Source organism: Diceros bicornis, chromosome X, assembly GCF_020826845.1.
Source record: "Diceros bicornis minor isolate mBicDic1 chromosome X, mDicBic1.mat.cur, whole genome shotgun sequence".
Lineage (NCBI taxonomy): Eukaryota > Metazoa > Chordata > Mammalia > Perissodactyla > Rhinocerotidae > Diceros > Diceros bicornis.
In genome coordinates, this window is record NC_080781.1 from 78,867,149 (window position 1) to 78,892,445 (window position 25,297).

The 25,297-nt window shown below is 34.8% G+C and overlaps 1 protein-coding gene and 1 non-coding gene across 9 annotated transcripts in view; one reads left to right on the forward strand and one right to left on the reverse strand.

The window, feature by feature from the left end:
• The window catches only part of DACH2 (dachshund family transcription factor 2), a 495,523-nt gene that overhangs the window by 325,218 nt on the left and 145,008 nt on the right, over window positions 1-25,297 (forward strand). For all 8 annotated transcript variants that reach the window (XM_058536286.1, XM_058536287.1, XM_058536291.1 and 5 more), the window contains one exon: window positions 11,116-11,247. In XM_058536286.1, coding sequence (XP_058392269.1) covers window positions 11,116-11,247 — 132 coding nt within the window. The remainder of the gene's footprint in view (window positions 1-11,115; window positions 11,248-25,297) is intronic.
• LOC131401523 (U6 spliceosomal RNA) lies at window positions 3,842-3,944 on the reverse strand. The gene has a single exon (XR_009217721.1). It is a non-coding gene; the product is annotated as a U6 spliceosomal RNA (small nuclear RNA).

Consider the following 25,297-nt stretch of genomic DNA (forward strand, 5'->3'; position numbering starts at 1 on the left):
TTTTGAGCAGGATGGATAGGAGTCAGAATTCTCTTTCGCACCTATCTATTCTACTGGGCCATAATGAAACACTGGATGCCTGTAGTTCAAACATGTCACTTTGTGTCTTAACTGAGGATAATATTCTTCACAGCAATTTTAGGAAAAAGTCATGCCCATTAGATATTTTTTAGTGTTGGATGTCAATACCTCATAATTCCCTAAACCCTGCTCATCCTGGGAATAATACTACTCTCAGAAGAAAGGCAGCTCTGCTTAAAGTAAAACTGCATATGATATAGAAAAATTCTTGGCTATGCCACTCTGACAGCCAGGTTTTTCTGGTCCAAGAAATTTAGAGAGTGTAGTTTTAGTATGGAAATAACAATACCAAAGACTTTTATTGTATTTGATTATGAAAAATGCAATAGACTGGTGAGTGTCAAAAGTGACAAAAGTCTTGAGTTATCACATTGCAATTTATGAGCAAAGTAATGTAAGCTTTAAAAAATAACCTTGCCAGATACCTTGTGTCCGTTGAAGATCTAAGAACAAGAATCAGGTTCTCATGATATCCATTTACTCACCCTTGTAACTCATATAACAAATGCTCATGTTGTTGTTGGTTGTTTCAGGTAGCTTCAAGTAATTATACAGTCTGATAGCTAATAGAGACATAGTTATCAATATTTATATCTCAAAGCATGTAGCAACATATACTTGTAATTAAATATGGTGCTTATTATTATTGTGGGCATAATTTATACTTTCTCCCTTATCTCTTATTCTCTGGAAGTTTAGAATTAATCTCCTAAAAGTTTAGATTTAAAAGAATTAGCATTCACATTTGCTTAAATATTACACAAATGGAAGCCTCTGAGATGTGACTGTAAGTTTATTCATACATTTACATCAATACACCTGTGGTTAACTTCGTGTGCTTCTTAAATTGAGAATAAGACAAGTTCTGTTGCAAAATTGTCACCTAATTATGTTCAATATAACATATTATTTTGCTTTCTAAAACAGATGCTTGATGTATACTGCTTCAGTAAGCATAAGCATAAGCATAAGCTGGTGATAAAGAATGGCACCATCAGACGGTGAAAGAGTAAAACTAAGGCAGAACTATTGGCACATTTAGTGATTCAGTGAAATATCTCTGTCCTTGCCTGCTTCTCACGTTTGTTGTTATATCTTGGCAGGAAGGTCAAGCAGAAAGTGATTGTGGAGAGAATGCAAAATAGACCTACTACAAGAGAATCGTACACAATTACTAGTGTTGGGCAAGCAGCCCTTTTTCTTTCTCTTGGAGACATCCCTTCACAACACCCATTTGGTTATTCTGTAGTCATTCACTGGGCACCGCCATGTACCCTCTACAGTGTTAGGCACCAAGAAATGCAAAAGTTAAGAATAATACATAGTTTCTTCCAGTAAGAAGCTTGCAGCCTAGGTAAGGGAGACATGATTAACATATAAAATTAATAAATGATAAGTTAGTAGGTGGTTATCTTGGAAGTAATATATTCCAAGTAGACTCTGAAAGTTAACATTGGATTCCACCTAATTTTTTTTAAAGACAACATTTTTAGAGCAGTTTTAGGTTTACTATAAAATTGAGAAGGAGGTACAGAGATTTCCTATATACCCCCTATCTCCACAAATGCACAGCCTCCCCCATTATCAATATCACTCAGCAGAATGGTACATTTGTTACCAAGGATGAAACTACACTAACACATCATTATCACCCAAAGTCCATAGTTTACCTTAGGGTTCATTCTTGATGTTGTACATTCTATGGGTTCGGACAAATATATAATGACATATATCCATCATTATAATATCACACAGAGTAGTTTCACTGCCCTAAAAACGGTGTGCTCTGCCTATTTGTCTCTCCCTCCACCCATCCCTGGGAACCACTGATCTTTTTATTGTTTCCATAGTTTTGCCTTGTCCAGAATGTCATATAGTTGGAATCATACAGTATGTAGCCTTCTCAGGTTGCCTTCTTTCGTTTAGTAATATGCATTTAACGTTCCTCCATGTCTTTTCATGAATTGCTAGCTCACTTCTTTTTAGCACTAACTAATATTCCCTTGTCTGGATGTACTACACTTTATTTATCCATTCACCTACTGAAGGGCATCTTGGTTGCTTCCTTAAACCTCATTTTAAAGACAAGAAAATTGATTCTAAGAAAGGGTAAAGTGACTCAGATAGTCATATAACTAGCTATAGATAAATCCAATTTTCATATCCAGCCCTTCTGATTCCAAATACAGTATTCTTTACATCATAACTTGGGCCAGACAAGCAGTATCCTTGCAATTTTCTCAGGTCCTTCCTGATGTTATATATTATGCCTTTGATTAACATAAATATGCATATTATCTTTAAAATGCAGATCTTTTTGACCAATCAACATTTCTAGATGTTTTGCTGCATTTTTTGGTCTTCATTCAAGTAGTGTAGTGTGTAAACATTTGGAATGCAAAATGTCATATGTTGAATAAAAACAACAAAGATCCATTGTACTACCTCTCTGGAGCAACAGAGCATGGCAGTGTTTAAGAACTGCTATCCAAAGAGTGGAGAATTGATTGCATAGTTGATTCTCTGGCACTTATATACCATATCTAAGGGAAAACCAGCTACTTAAAAGCAATGAGCGTCAGTGATCTTCAGGAAGCCAATTACTTCTCTGGATGGTGGTTCGTTATTGATGTTGAATATTCTCCTAGTGTCAGTTTGATACCTTTTAACAAACGCAAAATACATTTGAATTTTCATTAGCTGATACACAGAGTTAGCATTACAGCTTAACTTTAGACCAAAATAAATTTTTAATTTGAGGCTAAATTTCTTATTTATTCAATTTCAAAAGAAAAATGGATAGGAAATTTGCCACCTTAATTTGCTTTCTAAACAAAATCTATTTTATTTTTTTATCTCATGTTGAAATGTGTTGCTGGTTTTCCACACAGGCAGAACCAGCTTTCCAAAAAGCAGCAGGAATACAAGTCTTACAGCTGCAGTGAACAGAACAAACCATGTGAAATTCCACAGAAATCACCGATCACTTTTTTTGTGTTAATATCCTCAGTGAGAAGTCTTAAAGTATATCTTCCTAAACATCTTCTGATTTTCTGAAATGCGTATTTCAAAAATGCATTTAGTGAATTGAATTTACTTTCCAATCTGAATGCCATCTTAAGGCAAACTTGATTTTCGTTATATATTTGAACTTAGCTAGGTTTTTCTCTCTCTCCTATTAATACTGTTAATGCTAAATTACTCTATCTCTCTCATTTCTATTTATTGGTGATACCTGCTGCAGAGCAATACCAAATAATCCAAATGTAGGCTTCACTTTAATGGATTACTCTTATTATTGATTTGCAAAACAAAAGTGAATTGATTTAATGGATCGTTTTTTTTTTTCCGCTCTCTTCTAAGAATGTGACTCTTTTCTGTTTCTATAAATTAAAGTTATAGTTCAGTTGCTATATATTTTATTGTATATATTCTTGTTGGCACCATTGCTACACTCAAGAATATTTTGAAATATAAATTAATTTTGGTTAACATGTTTGAACCCAAACTTAAATACTTCCTTTGAGTAATTATGGAAGAAAAATAGCCATAAATTTGGCAGTATCCTAGAAGCTAATAATCTTTTCCTTCTTTTATATCTTTGTTATCAGTTTTTGATTATAGGAGATCACTGACCTGACCAAATATGTTTTATTTTATTGTGATAAAATGTACATAGCATAAAATTTACCGTTTTAATCACTTTTAGTATACAGTTCAGTGGCATTAAGTACATTCACATTGTTGTGCAACCAAAACCAAAAATATGGAACACTTTACAAATTTGCATTTTATCCTTAGACAGGGGCCATGGTAATTTTCTCTGTATTGTTCTAATTTTAGCGTATGTGCTACTGAAGCAAACATCCAAATATGTTTTTTAAAGTGTCCAGAATCTCTTTGAGAATAAGAGTAGAAAAAGGTAAAATAAGTTTACTACTAGAACAGTATTCAAACTCATTTTGGTATGTGAACTGTTAGCTTTTAAAATTTTCTTTGGCTTATTGAATTTGATACGGGTCTAAGAGGCCATATTTCATAGACCAGCAGGTAGATATCTTATCTGGTGGGCTGGTCTCTTTGAAGCAATCTTGCACTTGAGGATGGGAGGTCTGTAGAAGGAGGCTGCTGATACTTTTCTTAGGTTCCTGTATTCCTGGGCTAACTGGGCATGGGAACAGCTACTCTTGTCCTAATGTCAGACATTTGAGATGTTTTGTCACTCTTAATCTATATCTAATGCACACTCTCTCCTAAACTTAGAATAGATTTGCTGGGTATGCCACTGCTGGTTTAAAAATCATAGACCACTGGTAGATCAGGACAGTAAGGCCTCAGAAATTATCTAGACACATCTAGTAACACTCAATAAAATTTTTCAAGTAAGGTACCTAGGGAGGTGTGCAATACTAGAAGGTGTATGTACTAATAGAAGAGTTCATATAGCTCAAATTTTCATAAATAAGAAATGGTCTATTGAGAGGTACCAGCAAGATAATTAGTAATTCTTTTAGTGATTATGTTTAAAAAGCTGGAGCATTTCCAATTTAAAATGATATTGCCAAAGACAAGTATAACTGGCGATTACTCAATAAGAGAATAGTTAACTTTATGTAAACCATGAGAATTCCTGATATCTATATACATAGCTTAAAGTCAAATACAGGAAAAAAAATTGTACCCAGGTAGTTGAGGTTAAGCTTGCATCCAAGTTAAAAAAAAAAAAAAGATTTAGAGTAACATTTCTTAAACTGTGTTCCATGGAGTATTGGTGTCTTTACAGCCATTAATAGGTATTCTATGAAAAAGAGTTCCATTATCCAATCAGTTTAGAAAATGTAGTGTGCTCTATGCCTCTTTTGGAATATCATAATAGATATTAGCATATTATAAGCTTTGAAAAAATCTGCAGTAAAGAAACCTGGAGCCAAAGTACCTGGGTTTAAAGCCCAACTTCAAGGTTTACTAGCTGTATAACATTAGACATGTTATTCAGTTTCTGTGACTCAGTTTCTGTATCTAAAAAATGGAAATGATAATGGTACTTCTGTCTTAAGGTTTTTGTGCATATTAAATAAGTAAATATGTAAAGAACTTAAAACAATGTTTGGCATATGATAAGTGCTATATAAGCTTTGTTGTTTTCAACCGAGTGTTGCCTAAATTCGTCATTGAACTCCCTTACCCTTACCCCCTACACTTCTTTTTTTTTTTTTTAACAAACTCAACATTTTGTGGAACAGGTAGTCAAATGGAACACAATTTGGAAAATGTTGATATAAGACAAGTTTAATATGGTGTTTCTCTCTTGCTTTTAATCTTTTAACAGTAGATGTAATAGGAGCATTTGAAGAGATTATTAGAGTTTCAAACATTTAAATCCTATTATGCACTTTCAGAAGAGTTTACAGGAAAATAAAGCTTGGCCTGGAATTTTGTTAGGCACTTCAGGCTATAGGACAGCAGTTTGCTCAAAGCAGCAGCCAACTTCTCCTTTGGTTTGGTTGTTGCCCTCTTTACTATGCTGTGCTGCTGGCCTTGCCAACCCTTACTGGTTGTTGTTTTCCCATCTCTGGCTCCATTTTGAATGGCAAATTCACTGCATTTTTGTAGAACAAATTGAACTTCAGCAAAGATTGAGTGTGTCCTCTTTTCGTATCTATCTGTAATTCAACAAAGTATGCAAAATATCCATGCCAATATAGTGGATTTCTGGACCCCACATCATTTGATGGCTTTGTTGATGTCTAGCCGAATGCAGCTGCTGTCTACTGTTTTGAGAACTTCCCATAGCTATGTTTTGTCAACCTTTCCCACAGCCATAGAGCTCAGCTGAGTAATTTTTAATTTTGTATCTATCCCTGAATGGTGATTCCTAAGAATCATTGTAATATTTGCTCTTCATTTGGGTGGCAGTAACTTCTTGCATGTGGCTTCTCTGCTCTTTCATTCTTGTATTCTTATATCTTTATGGCTTTCCCCTTAGTTGCATTCTGAATCTTTTAGAGTCCAAGTATTTTTCTGAATAACAGAAATCAGAGCATAAGCATCTCCTGAAAATGAACCTGAATACTACCTCTCTTTGGAAAAATTTACATTTTCTGAGTTGATTTATAGGGAATTTCAAAACTGTTTCCACTAGATTCAATGTGGTATATCGCATTAACATTTCATACCACCAGATGTTTCATTATTCATGTTTTAGTACATCATACTTGACCCAAAGTAGCTTTGAATGCAAATAATAAACAAGCCAAGACACAGTACTTGACTGGTAGAGCGAAATAATGTGGCAGATCTAAACTGCTTTTCATTTTTAGAGGGATATTATTAATGCAATACTTTGTTAATTTGATTAAATGTTACTTTTAAAATATAAAACCATATTGCAGTGAACTGACTCACCATTTCATTTAATTAATTGTAAACCTCAAGATTTGATTACTCACAGTTCTCCTTTAGTTAATTTACTTGTTCACAGTTTGGCAGAAAAAGCTTTCAAATTAATGTGAAAGGATGGGCAGTATAACCAATTAGGAAACTATAAAATTGCCTTAATTTTTGTTCAGATCACTGTTGAGAACCCAAATTCACTAATTTTTTTTTATTTTTTTACTTGTAAATTTTACTACAAGCTATGGATTTTTCTCCCTGCACGTCTAGTTTGAGGACTATAAAGTTGTAAGTCTAATGCTTGTTTACTAGTGAGAAAGGAGTGCAAGAAAAATCTTGCTTTAGGCCATGCATGGATAATGCAAAATCACAGGAGTTTTGGAAGACTATATAGGACGAAGTAAATCTGGTCAGAATTATTGCTTCATAAAGGAGTGTAAAGACCATTTAGTTCAACTCCTTCATTTTGCATATGAATAAACTGAAACCTTGGGAAGTTGTATGACACAATTTCTCCATTGTTCTGGTCAGTGACATATGATGCATCTCTGCAGGCCCGTTTTAGAGAGTTTTAAAGAAATTAAAATCAAGATTGAGAAGGTGGGAATTAGTCAACAAAGCACCTGCAGTAAAAGTCAGGAGACATGAGTTCTCATACTAGCCCTATCATTGACTGGCTGTGTTATATTAAGCCCCTCACTTCTCTCTGGGACTCAGTTTTTCATTTCTAAAATGGAGGGGTTGGTTTAGATATTCATTAAAGTTCTTGCAACTCTTAAGAACTTTTCTCACCACTCTATGCTTGTATACTGTCAACTTAAAAAGTAAATTGGCCAATTGTTTTACCTGCAAAATGAATTTATTTGGGAACAACCAAAAGAATTGCAATTCGGGATATACAGGCTATGGCGGACCATAGGAATATCTAGAGAACAGAGGAGAGGAGCTTGCTTTTATAGGGAAAAAGGGGGAGTTGGGAGGGGCCGTAATAAACAAAAAGTCCATTGGGGGAAACTGGGAGTCCAAAGTGTAGAGGCTTTCCATTGGTTGGGGTGCTACACTCTTTCATTGACTGGGCTGTTGCCAGATGGGGAGAGAAATCTTCCTTCCTCCTGCTGACTAGTAAAGTAGTAAACACCTTCCTGTCAGAGATGCAAGGGTAGGTCTTTTCCTGTTTGGAGTAACTGAGGATGTATGATAGGGCATGAAAGCTCCCCTTACGGGCCTTTCCAACTCCAATTTAGTTGAGGTTTCTTTTATGAATTTGACAATACTTGCTAACAATAATAGTCTATCACACACATATGCACACACATAAAATTATGATATGTTGGGCATTTGAATATTGTTATGTTTACTTTAGATTAGGAAGTAAGTGTAAATTACCATAAGGGCTGTACATTATGACTTGGTCAATAATTGTAGTGACTAGACATTGAGTCAAATCATAAAATTAGGTGAACAAGAATGGAAGGTGCTGAGATTACAGAAGTAAATACTCAAATATCAGAAAGTGCAAAAGGTGACTGCTTTCCCAATAACACTGTCTTTGCCTTCCCAAATCTATTTCAATCAGTTAAATATATGTAATTTGAACATAATGTAAAAGTTACCATTTTCAGATTCAGTGACTGAAAAAGACAACTTTTATATGTCTAGCTATGTTTAGGTAGTTATTTTCCTATAATTGTAGCACCTTCACTTTTAAAGGTATCTTTTCCTTCTCATTAAACTTACCATTTTCTACTTGTCTGATGCAAGCTGAAATTCTGGTTCCCAAGTAAAAATTAACTTAGCAGCTTCTAAATCAGCTTGCTCTTTTTATGTGCTATTCCAGGGCTGCATTTTGAGAACTTGGTGCCAGGAGATGATTTGCTTTTTTAAATCCATCAGCGTTACACTGAGAGGCATCTTGAGGTTAAGAATTTAACTGAACAGTTGAATAAAAGGATAAATTGCTAATTGACAGTCAAATAAACCATAACATCTTTTCCACTGCTTTCCATTTGCTTGATTGTGGTTTTACTGAAGACATAGATATTTAAGTGTGTACTAAAGACTGAACAAATAGGATTTAATGTTTCATAAGTTTAAAGTCACTGCAATAGGGACCATGAGATGATACAAAATATATGAGTTAGTGTCTAGGCCTCTAAACCTTGAATCAAATTTAAGGAGATATAGAAGGACAACTAACAATATGAGACTGTACGTGATAAGAGGATCATGTCCCTTTAGAGATTTTCATTAACTCTTGTTTGAACTACTTTGGTATTTTAACAAACACATCTAAGTCTCATTGGGAAACTTGGATTTTGCTCCATATCTTCCCCTAAATAACTGACCTATGACAGGTCACTGTGAAACTGTTTCTTCATCTTCAAAATGAAGAGATTGAACTAGATGGCCCCCAAATATCTTTGTAGTGCTATTATACTATGATTCTTCACTACCTTAATATTAGTTTCTATATTTGCTCACTGACTTTTTCCTCAATGATATCATGCAGATAGCGTTTACTTGAAAGAATGCATAGATATTGGAACTTACCATCTTTTCTATGAATTAAAAATCTGATGGGACTCTTGTTCATTAATTCTCTTAGTGTCATTGTATGAGACATACATTTTACATGGAATTTCTTGTCTATAAGATATTTTGTTGACTTTTATTTTTCACAGAGTAAGAATCCATTTATTGTTCACAAAAATCTACTATTTACACTATCAATAATGAAACAACTAGTAATTCAATAATTATCATAGTCAGGATCCAGTTCTGAACTGGTAGTCAGAGGAGCTGATATAAATTCTGGAAACTTTTCCTGATATACTTTTTTGTCTTCTTCTTTTATTTTTTTTAATTTATTTTTTTGTTTGTTTATTGTGGTAACATTGGTTTATAACATTGTATAAATTTCAGGTATACATCATTATACTTCTATTTCTGCATGGATTACATCATGTTCTCATGTTCACCACCCAAATACTAATGACAATCCATCACCACACACATGTGCCTAATTATCCCTTTCACCCTCCTCCCTCCCCCCTTCCCCTCTGGTAACCACCAATCCAATCTCTGTCTCTATGTGTTTGTTTGTTGTTGTTATTATCTACTACTTAATGAGTGAGATCATAATTAGGGATAGAACTACCATATGATCCTGATATATTTTTGCTTATAAGGCGCTCAGCCCTGGCAGTCCTAAGCAGGGTCCCTTTGTTTAAATCATTGCCATCATACTTCCTGCCCCGAGTTACCCTTGGATGCTGGACAGGTCATTTGGAGGATTTGAATTCAATAAATATGGAAAGAAAATCTCTGGGACCATCTAGAAAATGTACAAATGTATATCATCAATTCAGAGACTAAAGCAATTTTCTTTGAATCTTTCTTTGCCATGATTCATAGGCAAGCTAGTGTGGTGAAAAGTTTGCTTCATTTTGAGTTTTCCATGCATTGTAAAGAGTACAGAGTAGCAAAATAGAACTTTAGTGATTCTCCCAAACATACACAGTTAGATGTTCTAGGTTGTACTTACTTCCCCTTACACTTTTGATAAGGATTCACCCTACCCCTTAGAATCAGATTCTTCTAATAATGGCAGTTATGTTTTCTTTTTGCAACAACCAGTATATGCCTTCTTTTCCTTGATCATTTGCACGGGAGAATGGATTTCACTGAATTCTAAAATACTATTTTAAATCTGCCAGAATTTTTTTTTCATTTTGGCCCATGGCACCAGTGCACTAACAGATGGTTAGAGGTTTCAACACTGTCTAAAAATAATTAAGTTGAATTTACTAGACTTTTTGGAGGGCATTGCTGGAGTATGAATTGTTCTATTTTTAGTACTTGTTTCCTTATATATTTTTTATGATACCGCCTGATATAGACTTCCTAGAAGAAAGAATTTCAAACTTAAGCAGTCACTTTTTTTTGGCGGGCGGGGGGTGGTTATTCCTACCTCTTTGCACCATTATCTGGAGTTAAAAAAATAATTGCCTTATGTTAATACAAAAGAATGTAATTATACTTCAGGGGCTGGCATACTTTCAGAGGTGGCATGCCATGTTTTTATTTGTTTGATCCCTCAGTATATAAGGACGAGGACGGTAAAAGGGCAGAAAGACTACCTGAAGTCTGTTTCTCCCCCACCTAAGGTGACTCTCACAGGGAAGACAGTCCATCCTGTAGCAGAGGTGCCAACAAGAATATTAACTAGAAAGCATTTCCTTCTAGCGTTTCAGAGTGCTTCCTCTGACAATGTTGTTTTAGACGGAATTTAGTACCTGCTGAGTTCTGTCTAAAGCAACGGTCAGTAGTTCTTAACAGACAGCAGAACACATTAGTAAGAGTTTTGGAATTTCTTAAGCAATTTTCATATTATTCTTTGTTTTCTCTGTCTTGAATTGGGGATCAGACTCATGTTCAATGTTTTTTAGATTTTCAAACTGTCTGTAAGATGAAGTAATTACAGAAGTTGAAAATTACTTTGTTAAAGAATATTATTCAAAAATTAGACTTGGGTTTACTTTCGGCTTGTGCTGTGCAGCATAGGCCTGTTATGAAATGTATCCAGCTTTCAATTACATTAAGAAATGGTCCTTGTTTTAAAAGGGATGGTTCTGGTTTTAGGAATAACAGCTGCAGCAATGGCTGAGGCGATGAAGCTGCAGAAGATGAAGCTTATGGCTATGAACACTCTTCAGGGAAATGGAAGCCAAAATGGGACGGAATCAGAGCCTGATGATCTTAATTCTAATACAGGTGAGTGTCTTCAGGAATCCAAGGCAGGTGACTCTTATTGATTTATTCTGGGATGAGAGAGAGGAGGGATGAGGGGGGAGGAGAAAATAATATGTATACTTTAATTATAAGCAGTTACTACAGAAAAATGCTTAACCCTACTTCTAACTTGTACATTGAAATTAGAAAACCGTTACAGGTCAGAATCCCATTTCAGGAAACTTTGAGTTATCTCCATTGTTTTGTTGCAGTGAGATTACATTCTAATTTTTATAATGCTAGCTATTGCACCTTCTGCCTTTTAAAGGCTGCCTTCTTCAGTTTCACCCCAGGCTTCTTACTTCATCTTTCTCTAAATAATTTACCACTGAAAGGCAGTTCTGAGAATCCACCTTGGCTGTGCTGCAGTCTCTTCAGCTGGAGTACCGCCTCCTTACCTAAGTGAAGGTGTTGGCAGACTCGAGGTGTTATTGGCAGGGGTTAAAGGAAAGAGGTAGAACAAAGAGCAATAAAAGAAAAAAAGATGGAAGAAATGGAGAGAAAAGAAAGATGCCAGTAGAGTAGAATGTTCCCGAGTTGCTTACTACTTGTTTTTTCTCCTTTACCCTATGATAATTGTACGTTGGCTTTGATCATAAGATCACTCCTCAGATGTCTTTTGAAGGTAGGTGGGATTATAACTATTAACATACATGAATGGATACATAAGTAATCAAATAAATAAATATGGTTTAATTTTAGTGAGGAATAATAAGGGACAACCAAAGATGGTCTTAGGAGCCATAGGTTTCGAGTCTAACTCTGCAGTTAAATTTAATTATTGTGATAGGCAGATTGGTAGCAGCCTTATCTCTCTTCTTCTATGCTCCTAGAACTTCAAGCATAGTGGGGCCTTATTTTGGAAGGAAAAGGAAAGGAAAGTTAAAGAGGGAAATTATGGAATCAAATCAGTATGATAAACTACTCTGACTTTAATGCCGTATAGCTCTCCTCGTCTAAAATTAAAATGTTCATTGTGAATTAAGGAGTGAGAATTGGTCTTCAACCAGTGCTCACAGTAAGGAATCAATGAAAAAATGTATACTTTTACTGGTTTCATGGTAACTGGAAGCAACACATAGATAAAACTAAAATTAACACTAAGCAAAAGAATAATAACAACAGTAAGAAGGTACCAGTTACTCTGTACCAAGTATCTTCTGTGTTTTTTTTTCCTTTAGTTCCAAACATTTTCTTATTGAGGTATAATTGACATACAACATTGTATAAGTTTAAGTTATACAGTGTGTTGATTTGGTACACTTATATATTGCAATATGATTACCACCGTAGTGTTAGATAATACCTTCATTATGTCACGAAATTATCATTTCTTTTTCGTGGTGAGAACATTTAAGATCTAGTCTCTTAGCAACTTTCAAGTATATAATACAATATTGTTAACTATAATCACAATGCTATGCATTAGATCCCCAGAACTTATTCATTTTCTGTCTCCCATGTTAACTCATTTAACTCTTACCAAATTCCTGGGGAAAAAAGGCATTCTTGATATGCCCGTTTTGAAGATCAGGAAACAGGCACAGAGTGGTTCAGCTTTGCCCATAGTCACAAAGCTAGTAAGTGGAAGAGCTAAGTTTCAATGCCACGTCTGGTTAAGTCCAAAGTGTTTGCTCTTTCCACCTTCTTCCTCCTCTTCAATGCTGTTTTGTAACAAGAATTTTATTTTATAAAACCCCTGGAATAAAAGTTGTTTTCATGATGAGGATACAGTGATAAACTGATGATCAGTTTCCTAGTCCTAACACCACTTAACTTATACTGATTTCAAATCTTACAGTGTCTTAGAAATGACCAACATTTTGCAGGAAGCCTCTTGTAAATAAAAATAATTTTCGTACCAATAAAAATTAGTGGGAGCTCAAGCAGTAATTTCTATCATGTTTTTCTCAGGTATACCAGATTCTGAAAAACTACTTTCTACAAAATTTCTATGTTGTTCCTTTATAACAAGACAACATAAAATATTTTGAGAGATATACTATGATGATCTAATTTCTAACTTAGTAAATAGTTAATTTTCTTGGCTAGATATAATCTGGCCTAACTCCAGATATCTATCATTGTGATAAAAGAAAGTATTAGGTTTGCATCTGTGTATGATGTTATACTTGGTGCTATAGAAATGGAATTAGAGTAGTTACTGTGCTTGACCGTGCAGAGATTGCAATCTATCCTTATCTTTTTTTTTTTTTTTTGTGAGGAAGATCAACCCTGAGCTAACATCCATGCTAATCCTCCTCTTTTTACTGAGGAAGACCGGCTCTGAGCTAACACCTATTGCCAATCCTCCTCCTTTTTTTTCCCCCAAAGCCCCAGTAGATAGTTGTATGTCATAGTTGTACATCCTTCTAGTTGCTGTATGTGGGACGCGGCCTCAGTATGGCCGGAGAAGCGGTGCGTTGGTATGCATCCAGGATCGAACCCGGGCCGCCAGTAGCAGAGCACGCACACTTAACCACTAAGCCACGGGGCTGGTCCTATTCTTATCTTGATGTAATGAAGGTAGGCAAATATAAAATAATAATAATAAATATTCAAATGAAGAAGTCCCTGAAGTATTTCAAAGTCTATAAATGAGCACTGCTGCCATGTGCACACCTGCACACCAGATTCTGTTACCAAGAGGGATCCCCTCCACCATAACATCCCCCCGTGTGGTAAAAGGAGAGTGGGCTGACCTCAGCAACCTTTGCCACTGAATACTCCAACAGCCCTCACCACCACCACAGGCACCCACAGCCTTGCCTGCCAAAGACCCTCACAGTCTTTGTCAATAGTGACCTCAGCTGATGGAGCTACATGAAGTCAACACTACTGTGCCCTCTTCACCCTCAGATCTGGAGCTGCCAGTGTACCCCCCTAGAGCAAGAGCCACTGCACCTCATCTAGGCAATGTTCTTGCATCCACCCACAGGTGAGAGTCTTTCCCCACTGAAGCAAGTCCATAAAATCTAGAAGAGGTGCCTGCTGCCTTAAATGTGCAGACAGCAATGCTACACTATGTGGAACATGAAAAAATCAAGAAAACATACTACCACCAAAGGAACACAATAATTTTCCAGTAACTGACCCAAAAGAAATAGAGATCTATGACTTGCCTGACAAAGAATTCAAATAATCGTTTTAAGGAAGCTCAGTGAACTACAAGAGCACACAATTAAATAACTCAATGAAAATAAGAACACAGTAGTCATGCACCACATGATGACGTTTCAGTCAATGATGGACTGCACATACAATGGTGGTCTCATAAGATTAGTACCATATAGCTTAGGTTTGTAGTAGGCTATACCATTTAGGTTTGTGTAAGTACGGTAGGGAAGGAAGAAATTTTCCTCTAATCTTCTAGATTCTTCTGGGTAGTTTAAGAATTAAATTGACATAAGGCAGATTAACAGGAGAAAAACAAAAAAGAAGTTTAATAATATGTAAACATGGGAGAAACCCAAAAAAACTGAGTAACCAAAATGGCCAAAGCCCTCACCTTCAATACCATCTTCAGCTAAAGACAAAAGAAGATGTTGGGGGTGGAGAAAGTCAGGGACTTCAAAGGGAAGGAATGCAACCAAGGAGGCGAAAAGGAGCAACTGTTTAGAAAACAAGTGTTTGGCCACAGAGGAACAGGAAACCACAAAGGGGAGTCCACCAAACAGGCTTTTCTGGGTTCCTCCCTGTCAACCACCTAGTTCATGTTATGTTAAGGTGATAACTCGCTTCCTGAGACAAGTTTTTTCATCTGGCAGTTAAGAAGGAGGTAACAAGAAAAACTTTCTGAGTCTTTTCTTTCTTAAAAATAATCAGCCTGGGCTGGCCCCATGGCTTAGCGGTTAAGTGCACGCACTCCACTACTGGCGGCCCAGGTTCGGATCCCAGGCGTGCACCAATGCACCGCTTCTCTGGCCATGCTGAGGCTGCATCCCACATACAGCAACTAGAAGGATGTACAACTATGACATACAACTATCTACTGGGGCTTTGGGGGAAAAAAAGGAGGAGGGTTGGCAATAGATGTTAGCTCAGAGCTGGTCTTCCTCAGCAAAAAGAGGAGGATTAGCACGGATGTTAGCTCAGGGCTGATCTTCCTCACCAAAAAAAATTAAAAAAATCATCCTAAGATAATTCCCATGTTAAAGAGACACATTTTGGGGAGGCAAATTTTGTTCCCCTTCAGTATACTCTATGAAGTTCACACAATGACAAAACTGCCTAACAATGCATTTCTCAGAATGTATCCCCACGTTTAAATGACCCATGATTGTACACAAACAAAATGAGAAGTTGAACAAAGAGAAATCACAAAAAAAACCCAAGCATAAATTCTGGAGCTGAAAAATACAATGAAAGAAGTGAAAAATACAATAGAGAGCTTCAGTAGCAGACTCAATCAATCAGAAGGAAGAATCTGCAAACTTGAAGTAGGTCGTTGGAAATATTCCAGTCTGAGAAGAAACATGAAAAAGAGGAAAGAACACCTACAGGATTTATGGGATACCAACAAAACAGAATCAATATGTGCATTATGGGAGTCCAAGAAGGGGAAAAGAGAGAGAAAAGGAAAGAAAACCCATTTAAAGAAATAATGGCTAAAAATTTCCCAAATCTAGGGAGGGAAAATGACATTCAAAGTAATGAACCTGAAAATTACCCAAATACGTTCAATCCAAAGAAGACTACACTGAGACACATTATAATCAAATTGTCAAAAGTCAAGGACAGAAAAAGAATTTTGAAAGCAGCAAGGGAAAAGTGATTTGTTACACATGGAGAAAGCACCATAAGATTGTAAGCAGATTTCTCAGCAGGAACTTTGAAGGCCAGGAGAGAGTGGGATGATATATTTAAAGTGCTGAAAGAAAAAAACGGCCAACCAAGAGTACTATAACTGGCAAAATTATCTTTTAAAAATGAAGGAGAGGTAAAGTCTTTCCCAGAAAAGCAAAAACTGAGGGAGTTCATCACCATTAGAACTTCCTTACAAGAAATGTTAAGGGAGTTCTTAAAATTGAAATGAAACCATACTAAACAGCAATTTAATATCATATGATTGCATAAATCTCACTGGTAAAGGTAAATATATAAACAAATACAGATTAATGTAACACTATAATGGTTGTGTATAAATTACTTTAAACCTAATATAAACCTTAAAAGATAAAAATTTGTTAATGGATACACAATAGAAAAAGAAGCAACCTCTACTACAAGAACATAAAGTGTGTGGGGGAGAGTAAAAATGTAGAGTTTTTGTATGCAATAGAAGTTAAGTTGTTACCGACTTAAAGGTTTTAAGTACGTATTTTATACAAGCTTTGAGTTAAACAGAAAGTAAAAATCTATAATAGATACACAAAAGTTAAAGAGAAAAGAATAAAAGCAAATTATTACTAAAGTAAATCAACAAATAACAAAGGAATAAAACAAGAGAAGAAGAGAGGGTCAAAGCAACCTTAAAACAGAAAAAAAATAACAAAATGGCAATAGTAAGTCCTTACCTATCAATAATTACTTTAAACGTAAATGAATTAAACTCACCAATTAAAAGACACTGAATGGCTGAATGGAAAAAAATAAGATCCTGTGTGCCATATGCTGTCTACAAGTGACTCAATTTAGACTTAAAGACCCACATAGGTTGAAAGTAAAGGGATAGAAAAAGATACACCATGCAAATGGTAACCAGAAGAAATCAAAAGTGGCTATAATTATATCAGACAAAAAATATTTGAAGTCTTAGACTGTTTATAGAAACAAAAAGATCTTTATATATTGATAAATGGATCAATAGGAAGATATAACATTTAGAAATATATGTGTACCCAACATCAGAGCACCTGAATATATAAAACAAGTATTGACAGATCTGAAGGCAGCAATTGACAGCAATGCAATAAGAGTAGGGGACTTCAATACCTCACTCACAATAATGGATAGAACATCCAGACAGAAAATCAATAAAAAAAAAATCTGACTCGAACAACACTATAGACCAAATGGACATAACAGGCCTGTACAGATGTTTAGACCCAACAGCAGAATACACATTCTTTTCAAGCACATACAGAACATTCTCCTGGATAGATTCCATGTTACATCACAAAACAAATCTTAGCAAATTTATAAAGATTGGAATCATAGCAAGTATCCTTTTTGACCACAGTGGAATGAAACTAGAAATCAATAACAGCAAGAAAATGGGAAAATTTATAAATATGTGGAAACGAAACAATAATCCCTTGAACAATCATTTAATCAAAGAGGGAATCAAGAGGGAGTTTAAAAAGTATCTCTAGACAAATGAAAATGAAAAAAAAAACCATACCAAAACGATGGGATGCAGCAAAAGTAGTACTGAGAGGGAAGTTTATAGTGATAAATGCCTATGTTAGAAAACAAGAAAACTCTCAAATAAACAATCTAATTTTACACCTTAAGGAACTAGGAAAAAAAGGAACAAACTAAGCCCAAAGGTGGCAGAAGGAAGGAAATAATAAAGATTATAGCAGAAATAAATCAAATGGAGAATTAAAATCAATAGAAAAAGTCAACAAAACTAAGAGTTTCGTTTTTCAAAAAGACAAACGAAGTCAACAAATCCTTGGCTAGATTAAGGAAAAAAGAGAGAAGACTCAAATACATAAAACCAGAAATGAAAGAGGAAGACTTACAATGATGCCTAAGAAATATAAAGGATCACAAGGGACTATTAGGCATAATTATACACCAAAAAACTGGATAACCTAGAAGAAATAGATAAATTCCTAGAAATATAAAACTACCAAAACTGAATCAAGAGGAAATAGAAAGCATGAATAGATTAATTACTACTAAGGAAATTGAATCAGTAATCAAAAACCTCCCAACAAAAAAGAGACCAGGTCCAGATGGTTTCTCTGGTGAATTCTATCAAACGTTGAAAGAATTAACTCTAATCCTTCTCAAACCTCTTCCAATAATTGAAGAGGAGGGAACACTCCCAAACTCATTTTACAAGCCCAGCATTACACTGGTAAAAAAGCCAGATAAGGATACTACAAGAAAAAATAAAGGCCAATATCCCTGATGAATATAGATACATAAATTCTCAATAAAATACTAGCAAACAAAATTTAACAGCACATTAAAAAGATCATACACCATGACCAAGAGGTATTATCCCCGAGGTGCAAGGTTGGTTTAACATATGCAAATCAATCAATGTGTTATAAAAAATTAACAAAATGAAACAAAAAAATCATATGATTATCTTAATAGACACAGAAAAAGCATTTGACAAAGTTCAACATCCATTTATGATAAAAACTTGCAACAAAATATATATAGAAAAAACTTAACTCACAACATAAAGGCCATATATGAAAAGCCCATAGCTAACCTCATAATCAATGGCGAGAAACATAAAGCTTTCCCTCTACCTTCTGGTACAAGGCAAGGATGCCCACTCTAAACACTTCTGTTCAATATAGTACTGGAAATCTTAGCCAGAGCTTTTAGGTAAGAGAATGACATAAAAGGCATCCAAATAAGAAAGGAAGAAGAAAAATTATTTCTATTTTCAGATGAGATGATCATATATGTAGAAACATCTAGACTCAACAAAAAAACTGTTATAACTAATAAATGAATGCAGTAAAGTTTCAGTGTAAAAAATCAGTATACAAGTTTCAGTGGTATTTCTATACACGCACAATGAACTATCCAAAAGGAAATTAAAGAAACAATCTCATTTACAATAGCAACAAAAAGAATTAAATACTTAGGAATAATCTTAATGAAAGAGGTGAAAGACTTGTACACTTAAAATTACAAAATATTAGTGAAGAAAATTAAAGAATATATAAATAAATTGCAAAATATTCCATGTTCATGGATTGGAAGAATTAATATTGTTAAAATGTCCATACTACCCAAGGTGACCTATAAATTCACTTGCAATCCCTATCAAAATTCGAATGGTATTTTTCATAGAAATAGAACAAACAATCCTAAAGTTTTAATGGAACCACAAAATACCCTGAATAGCCAAAGCATTCTTGAGAAAGAAGAAGAAAGCTGGAGGCACCACACTGCCTGATTTCAAAATATACTGCAAATCTATAGTAATCAAAACAATATGGTACTGGCATAAAAACAGACACATAGATCAATGACAGAATCAAGAGCCCAGAAATAAATCCATGCATTTACAGTCAACTAATCCTTGACAGAAGTACCAAAAACACACAATGGGGAAAGAATAGTCTCTAATAATTGGTGTTGGGAAAACAGGATATCCACATGAAAAATAATGAAATTGAAACCTTATCTCACACCATATACAAAAATTCAACTCAAAATGGATAGACTGAAATGTAAGACCTGAAAAAGTAAAACTACTAGAAGAAAGTATAGGAAAAAAGCTTTTGACATTGATCTGGGCAGTGATTTTTTGGATATGACCCCAAAAGCTCAAGCAACAAAAGCAAAAATAGACAAGTGGGATTTCATAAACCTAGAAAGCAAAAGAAACAATCAACAGAGTGAAAAGGCAACCTATGGAGTGGGAGAAAATATTTGCAAACTATATATCTGATGAGGGGCTAAAATTCAAAATATATAAGGAGCTCAGACAATTCAATAGCGAGAAGCTGCAAATAATCCAGTTAAAAAGTGGGCAATAGACCTGAATAGACCACTTCTCAAATGAAGACATACAAATGAACAACAGGTATTTGAAATGGTGCTCTATTTCACTAATCATTATGGAAATGCAAATCAAAACCATGAGATATAACCTCACACCTGTTAGAATTGCTATTATCAGAAAGACAAAAAGATAACAAGTATTGGCAAGGATGTGGAGAGGAGGGAACACTTGTACGATCTTGGTGGTAATGTAAATAGGTAGAACTATTATGGAAAACAGTATAGAGGTTCTTCAAAAAATTAAAAATAGAACTACCTTGTGATCTAGTAATCTCACTTCTGGGTGTATATTCAAAGGAAATGAAATCAGGATCTCAAAATGATATCTACACTCCTGTGTTCACTGCAGCATCATGCACAATAGCCAATATACAGAAACAACTTAAATGTCTTTCCAAAGATGAAGAGATAAAGAAAACGTGGTATATATATACAATGGAATATTATTCAGCCTTAAAAAATGCCAATGCTTCCATTCACAACAATGTGGATGAACCTGGCGGACATTATGCTAAGTGAAAGAAGCAAGATGCAGAAAGCCAAATACTGCGTGCTCTCACTCATATGTAGATTCTAAAATAGGCTAACTCATAGAAGCAGAGAGTAGAATAGTGGTTACCAAGGGCTAGGGGGTGGGGGAAATGGGGAGATGTTAGTCAAAGTGTACAAAATTTCAGTTATGCAAGATGAATAAGTTTTGGAGATCTAATGTACAACAATGTGACTATAGTTAACAATACTGTATTGTATACTTGAAGTGATGAATATGGTAATTCACTTGATTATAGTGATTATTTTACAATGTATACATATATCAAATCATCAAGTGTAAACTTTAAATATATACAATTTTTATTTGTCAATTATATTTTTGTACATGTGAAAAAAAGTCTGGATAAGTGAATTCTGCTCACTGGAAAATAAGCTACAGTTTCACAAGTGATCATTTACAAATGAAAATTCATATCAAGAATTTTAGACCTGAAAATTTTTGATAATCTAGGGATTAGTATGTCTTTGATTCCTTTTTGGTATCCTATCTCAGGATTTAAACTGGTTATGTTCTTTAACTTGTTGGAGATCAAAGACTGGCCTTGATTTCTCTTTTTTTTGATTTTCATGGTTATAACCTTTGATTTATTTTAGTGACTTACATGAAGGGAAAGAGGCAGGTCAATATTGACAAGGGAGATATCAGTTAACAGCATTTAGGATCTGATTACTGTTTATAGGCATGGTCTTCCAGAATGTTTGTGCTTCAAGTAGAAATGGGGAATGAGACATTCAAATGAAAGAAAAGCTAGATATTGGAGAATCACTAAGGCTCTATTTACAAGTTAGGTACTAGATTCAATCAGGCAAAGGAAAATCAGTCAATGGAGTAATAATATTCGATCAAGTGGGTTGTGAGGTATATGAGAAAAACGTATTGAATGTTTTATATAATTTGTGTGGTTACCTAGAGGCTGAGCATTAAATTATGATCTGATGTGGTTATTTTCAGCTTTGGTTACACAGAATTCCAGTAGTATAGTTCAAGTGACTAGCAAATAATATACATCCCCTTAAGGTCCAGTGTGTGAATGAAATAAGCAGTGTGGCTAGTGACCATTAATAAGCTACTCCATAAGAAATCAGAGTAATTCTTGAATATGATTCTTAATTAAATTCAGTTTTTGTCCACGATGTACAGCATTCCAGCAATGAAAAAGGCAATGTGTTGACACTATGAAGAGAAAAGACAAAATCACTGGCTTTCAAATGCTTATGATCTAGGAGAAGAAATTAAAAAACGAATCAATATATTAATGACTATACTCTGAGATGGACTGTGATAAAAGCATTGAGAGGAACAAAGTACTGTGAGAATATAGTGAAAGAGGAAATTTCATCTAAATAAGAATCAGGAAGGAATTGAAGTGTAGGATGTGACATTTGAACTGGTCTTTGAAGGATGTGAAAATGATAAAATGGATGGCCTTGAATGATGTGTTAAGGAGACTGTACAATTGATTCTCCAGGGCAGTCGTTTTCAAATAGTGGTTCTCAGAGCTCTCAGTCTGTCTCTAGGAGTTTGGTAATAGTTGAGGATTTGGCTTGAGGAAATAGGTTTGATAACTAGAAAGTTTTGATTAATTGCATTCTTAGATTAATTTTTAAGCACTTGTTTACAATCTTATTGACAAGTATTTCTAAAATTAAATTTTAGAGATCTAAGTGACTTGAAATAACTAAGTACAACCTCCTCATACTACAGCTGATACATGGAGGATGAGTAATTGGCTTATTTGTGGTCACAAAGCTAGGTATTGAAAGAGCTGGCACTGATCTTTCTGCTATAACATTATGCCTCTGATGTTTGAATTGATTTTCTAGTATAGTCTAAGGTGTGTAATGTAATTTCTTTCCTTAATATTGAGTCTCAACCAATAAGCCTAGAGATGGAGATGCAGCTGATAAAGGAGAGTATCCTTAATTTAGGCTGACCAACATTCTGTTTACCAGATGGATGCTGGACCTCAGGTCAAACTCGACCTGACCTCAGGATCTACTGTGGGCATTACCGTTTTGACTATATCTCTGATAGGTTTTCTTTCATGATATTATCTTCTTTCTCCTAAATTAAATGTGGTATAGAAAAGAAGTTTTTGGAGTTCTGAAACTGGATCCAATTAATTGAGCCTTAAAAAATTGCTAGACCCACAAATATTCCAAATGATGAAAAATTTTAGACCTTTCCATCATTTTTTAAGTATAAGCTCAATGACTTAGATCTCAGCTCTCAAATCAATCTGAGTGAATGTTTCATATTTTTCCCTCATGGGCAGCATTTATTTTTATAAGGCAAAATTGTAAATAGAAATTAATAATCTTTCTTTATCCCATTTATCTGTGGTCATGTGAACATTTTACTTTAGAGAAAGATTTTTGGCTCTTATAAGCCATTTTCACAGTGATCTATATAGCTAGGAAACTCAAATAAGGAGATTTTTTTTTAATTTCAGAAGCATGCTCTATTTTAAATGCTATATTGTGGCAGGATTGCTATTCCATTTTGTCATTGTTATTAGTTGCTAAATCCCCAAAAGGCAAAGTATGGCAGCTGTAAAAATATATCAACTATTCAATTAAAATTTTGTGTTGGTGTTAATATATTTACCTATCTGGTCATTTTATAAAGATTCACATTTTATTTTCTCTGCACTTTTCTCATAACTTCTTATCCCAACTCCCATTACCCACTTGACTCTTGGCATTTAATTGTGGAAGCCCTCGTTTTTATTTGTTTGTGACAGGTTTTAGAGAAATATGGAGTGAAACATCATCTTCTCCAAACTTAAACTCAACAGGAAAATGTACAGAAATGTAACACTTTCCTAGACGGTATGAGATCAGCCGTTGCACATTTTGTTCTTCAAAAAACCAACTAGCGTAGCCAAAGAGCACATATTCCATGACCTAAAGTAATTTCCAGATTTATTGACATGTCCTGAAATAAGCAGGACAGGAAGCCTGAATTTAGTTGAGATGTTTGAATGTGGGTGAATAGGAATTTTCCTTCTGTGAATTCTTATATCTCCCCTCATTTAAAATTGATATTTTTGGATGATTCTGTAAGAGTAGAGGCAGGAAAGGAGGAAAATAGAATTAATAACATTAGACTTAAAATGGAAAAGCAAACGTAGAAGTTAGGAGATTCTTAGGCAAGAACAGCATTTTCTCTGTTGGAGACAGACCTATAGTTTCTTTGATTTGAGGTTTTGTTTAATAGCTTCTATAATGGCTGCACCATGACTCTGCATCAAGATTTCAGCATGAATAACAACCTGTTCGTGTTTCATTTAGCTCCAAATGGGAAATTCTGTCTTTTATTGTTTTAGGAAATTAGTCTGTGTACTATTGCTCCTGGAGCTTTATAATTAATCACTAAAGGTTATGGCTGTGGAGAGTTTGTGGGAAATAGATGCCTGAACGATTATAATTGTAGCTGTCAAATCAGAAATATAGTTATACAGCAGCAGGTCCTTTTTTTTTGCTATAACAAAGACTTCAAGGGTTGCCCATTTACTTGTAGAAATAAACGGAGTATTTTTTAACTGCATTGCTTATTTCAGGAAGAACTGCTCACAGTGGCTCCCTCTGGGGAATCCAAGATGATAACCACGTAAATCTTTATCCTCTGAGTCCCTGCTTGTTCTGACTTTTGTATTTAGCTTCTGAGCAGATGTTGAGTATTTTACCTTTTAGAAAATATAGTTTATAGTGGAAAGAACCAAAGTATATATGGTTGATTAACTTGCAAAGATGAATTAGAAAATCCCAAGATTACCTTCTTTCTTTATGTTATCAAAACACCTCATTAGATGTGGAGCAAGATGTTTCTAGAGAATCAAGTGAGGCATGCTTGTTTTTATTAGATCCTAATAACAAGAACTGTTTTAGATAGCTTTCCTCATAGACTTGTAAACTTTTAGCACTCTATCCATCTTTCTTCTGTGCCTATGCCCCCTTTAAAAAGGAATATAAGCCAGGAGAACCCATTGTATTTTTAAAGACCCTTCTAAAAACTTATTCCAGGAATAAGCAACTCTCACTAATGGGGAATTATTTATTATGTCTACTTTTAATAACTCATGTAGAGGATTAAGAACTTCTTGTTTTGTCAGTGTTATTAAGACAATTTATATAAAAGCAACTCTACGTTAAGCCTAAGCATTATCTTTTCTTCACAATAAATAATTTGAAATGATGTGATCTTTCCTTATAGATCTTATTTGCCAACCTATAATCTTTCTGTGTCTTTCTTCTTAATCCTCCACCTGCCTTCTGCCCCCAACTAGACTCTCATTAGACCAAAGGGCAGAACTCCACTGCTGAGGAAAGATCTAACCAGTGTTGGATCTACTATCTTGGTTCCTACATATTATGCTCCTTAAGTGTTTCTGTGTTTTTATACATTAATTCTAAATACCTAGTTCTGCTACAGTTTTGTTCCATGATTTTGAACAAGTCCTCACTTCTCTTTGTGCCTTAGTTACAATAAAGGTGTTTGAGATAATCATTATTGCCCTTGAACTCTAATCTTCATTTCTATGATTCTTGAACATCATCTTTTTGTATTGTTTTCAGCTGACAGGTACTCTCCTGAATTTGGTGCTCTGACATTCCATACCATTTATTTCTTATTGAGCCTTCCATTTAGTGATGTCACTTCAGCTTCTGAACCCATCATCAGAAGCTTTAGGCTAGTGTCATGTGATCAAAGTGTGCCTGTGTCCATGTTCAGGGCACTGATACAAATGTGTGCCTGCCCTTGATCTAGGAG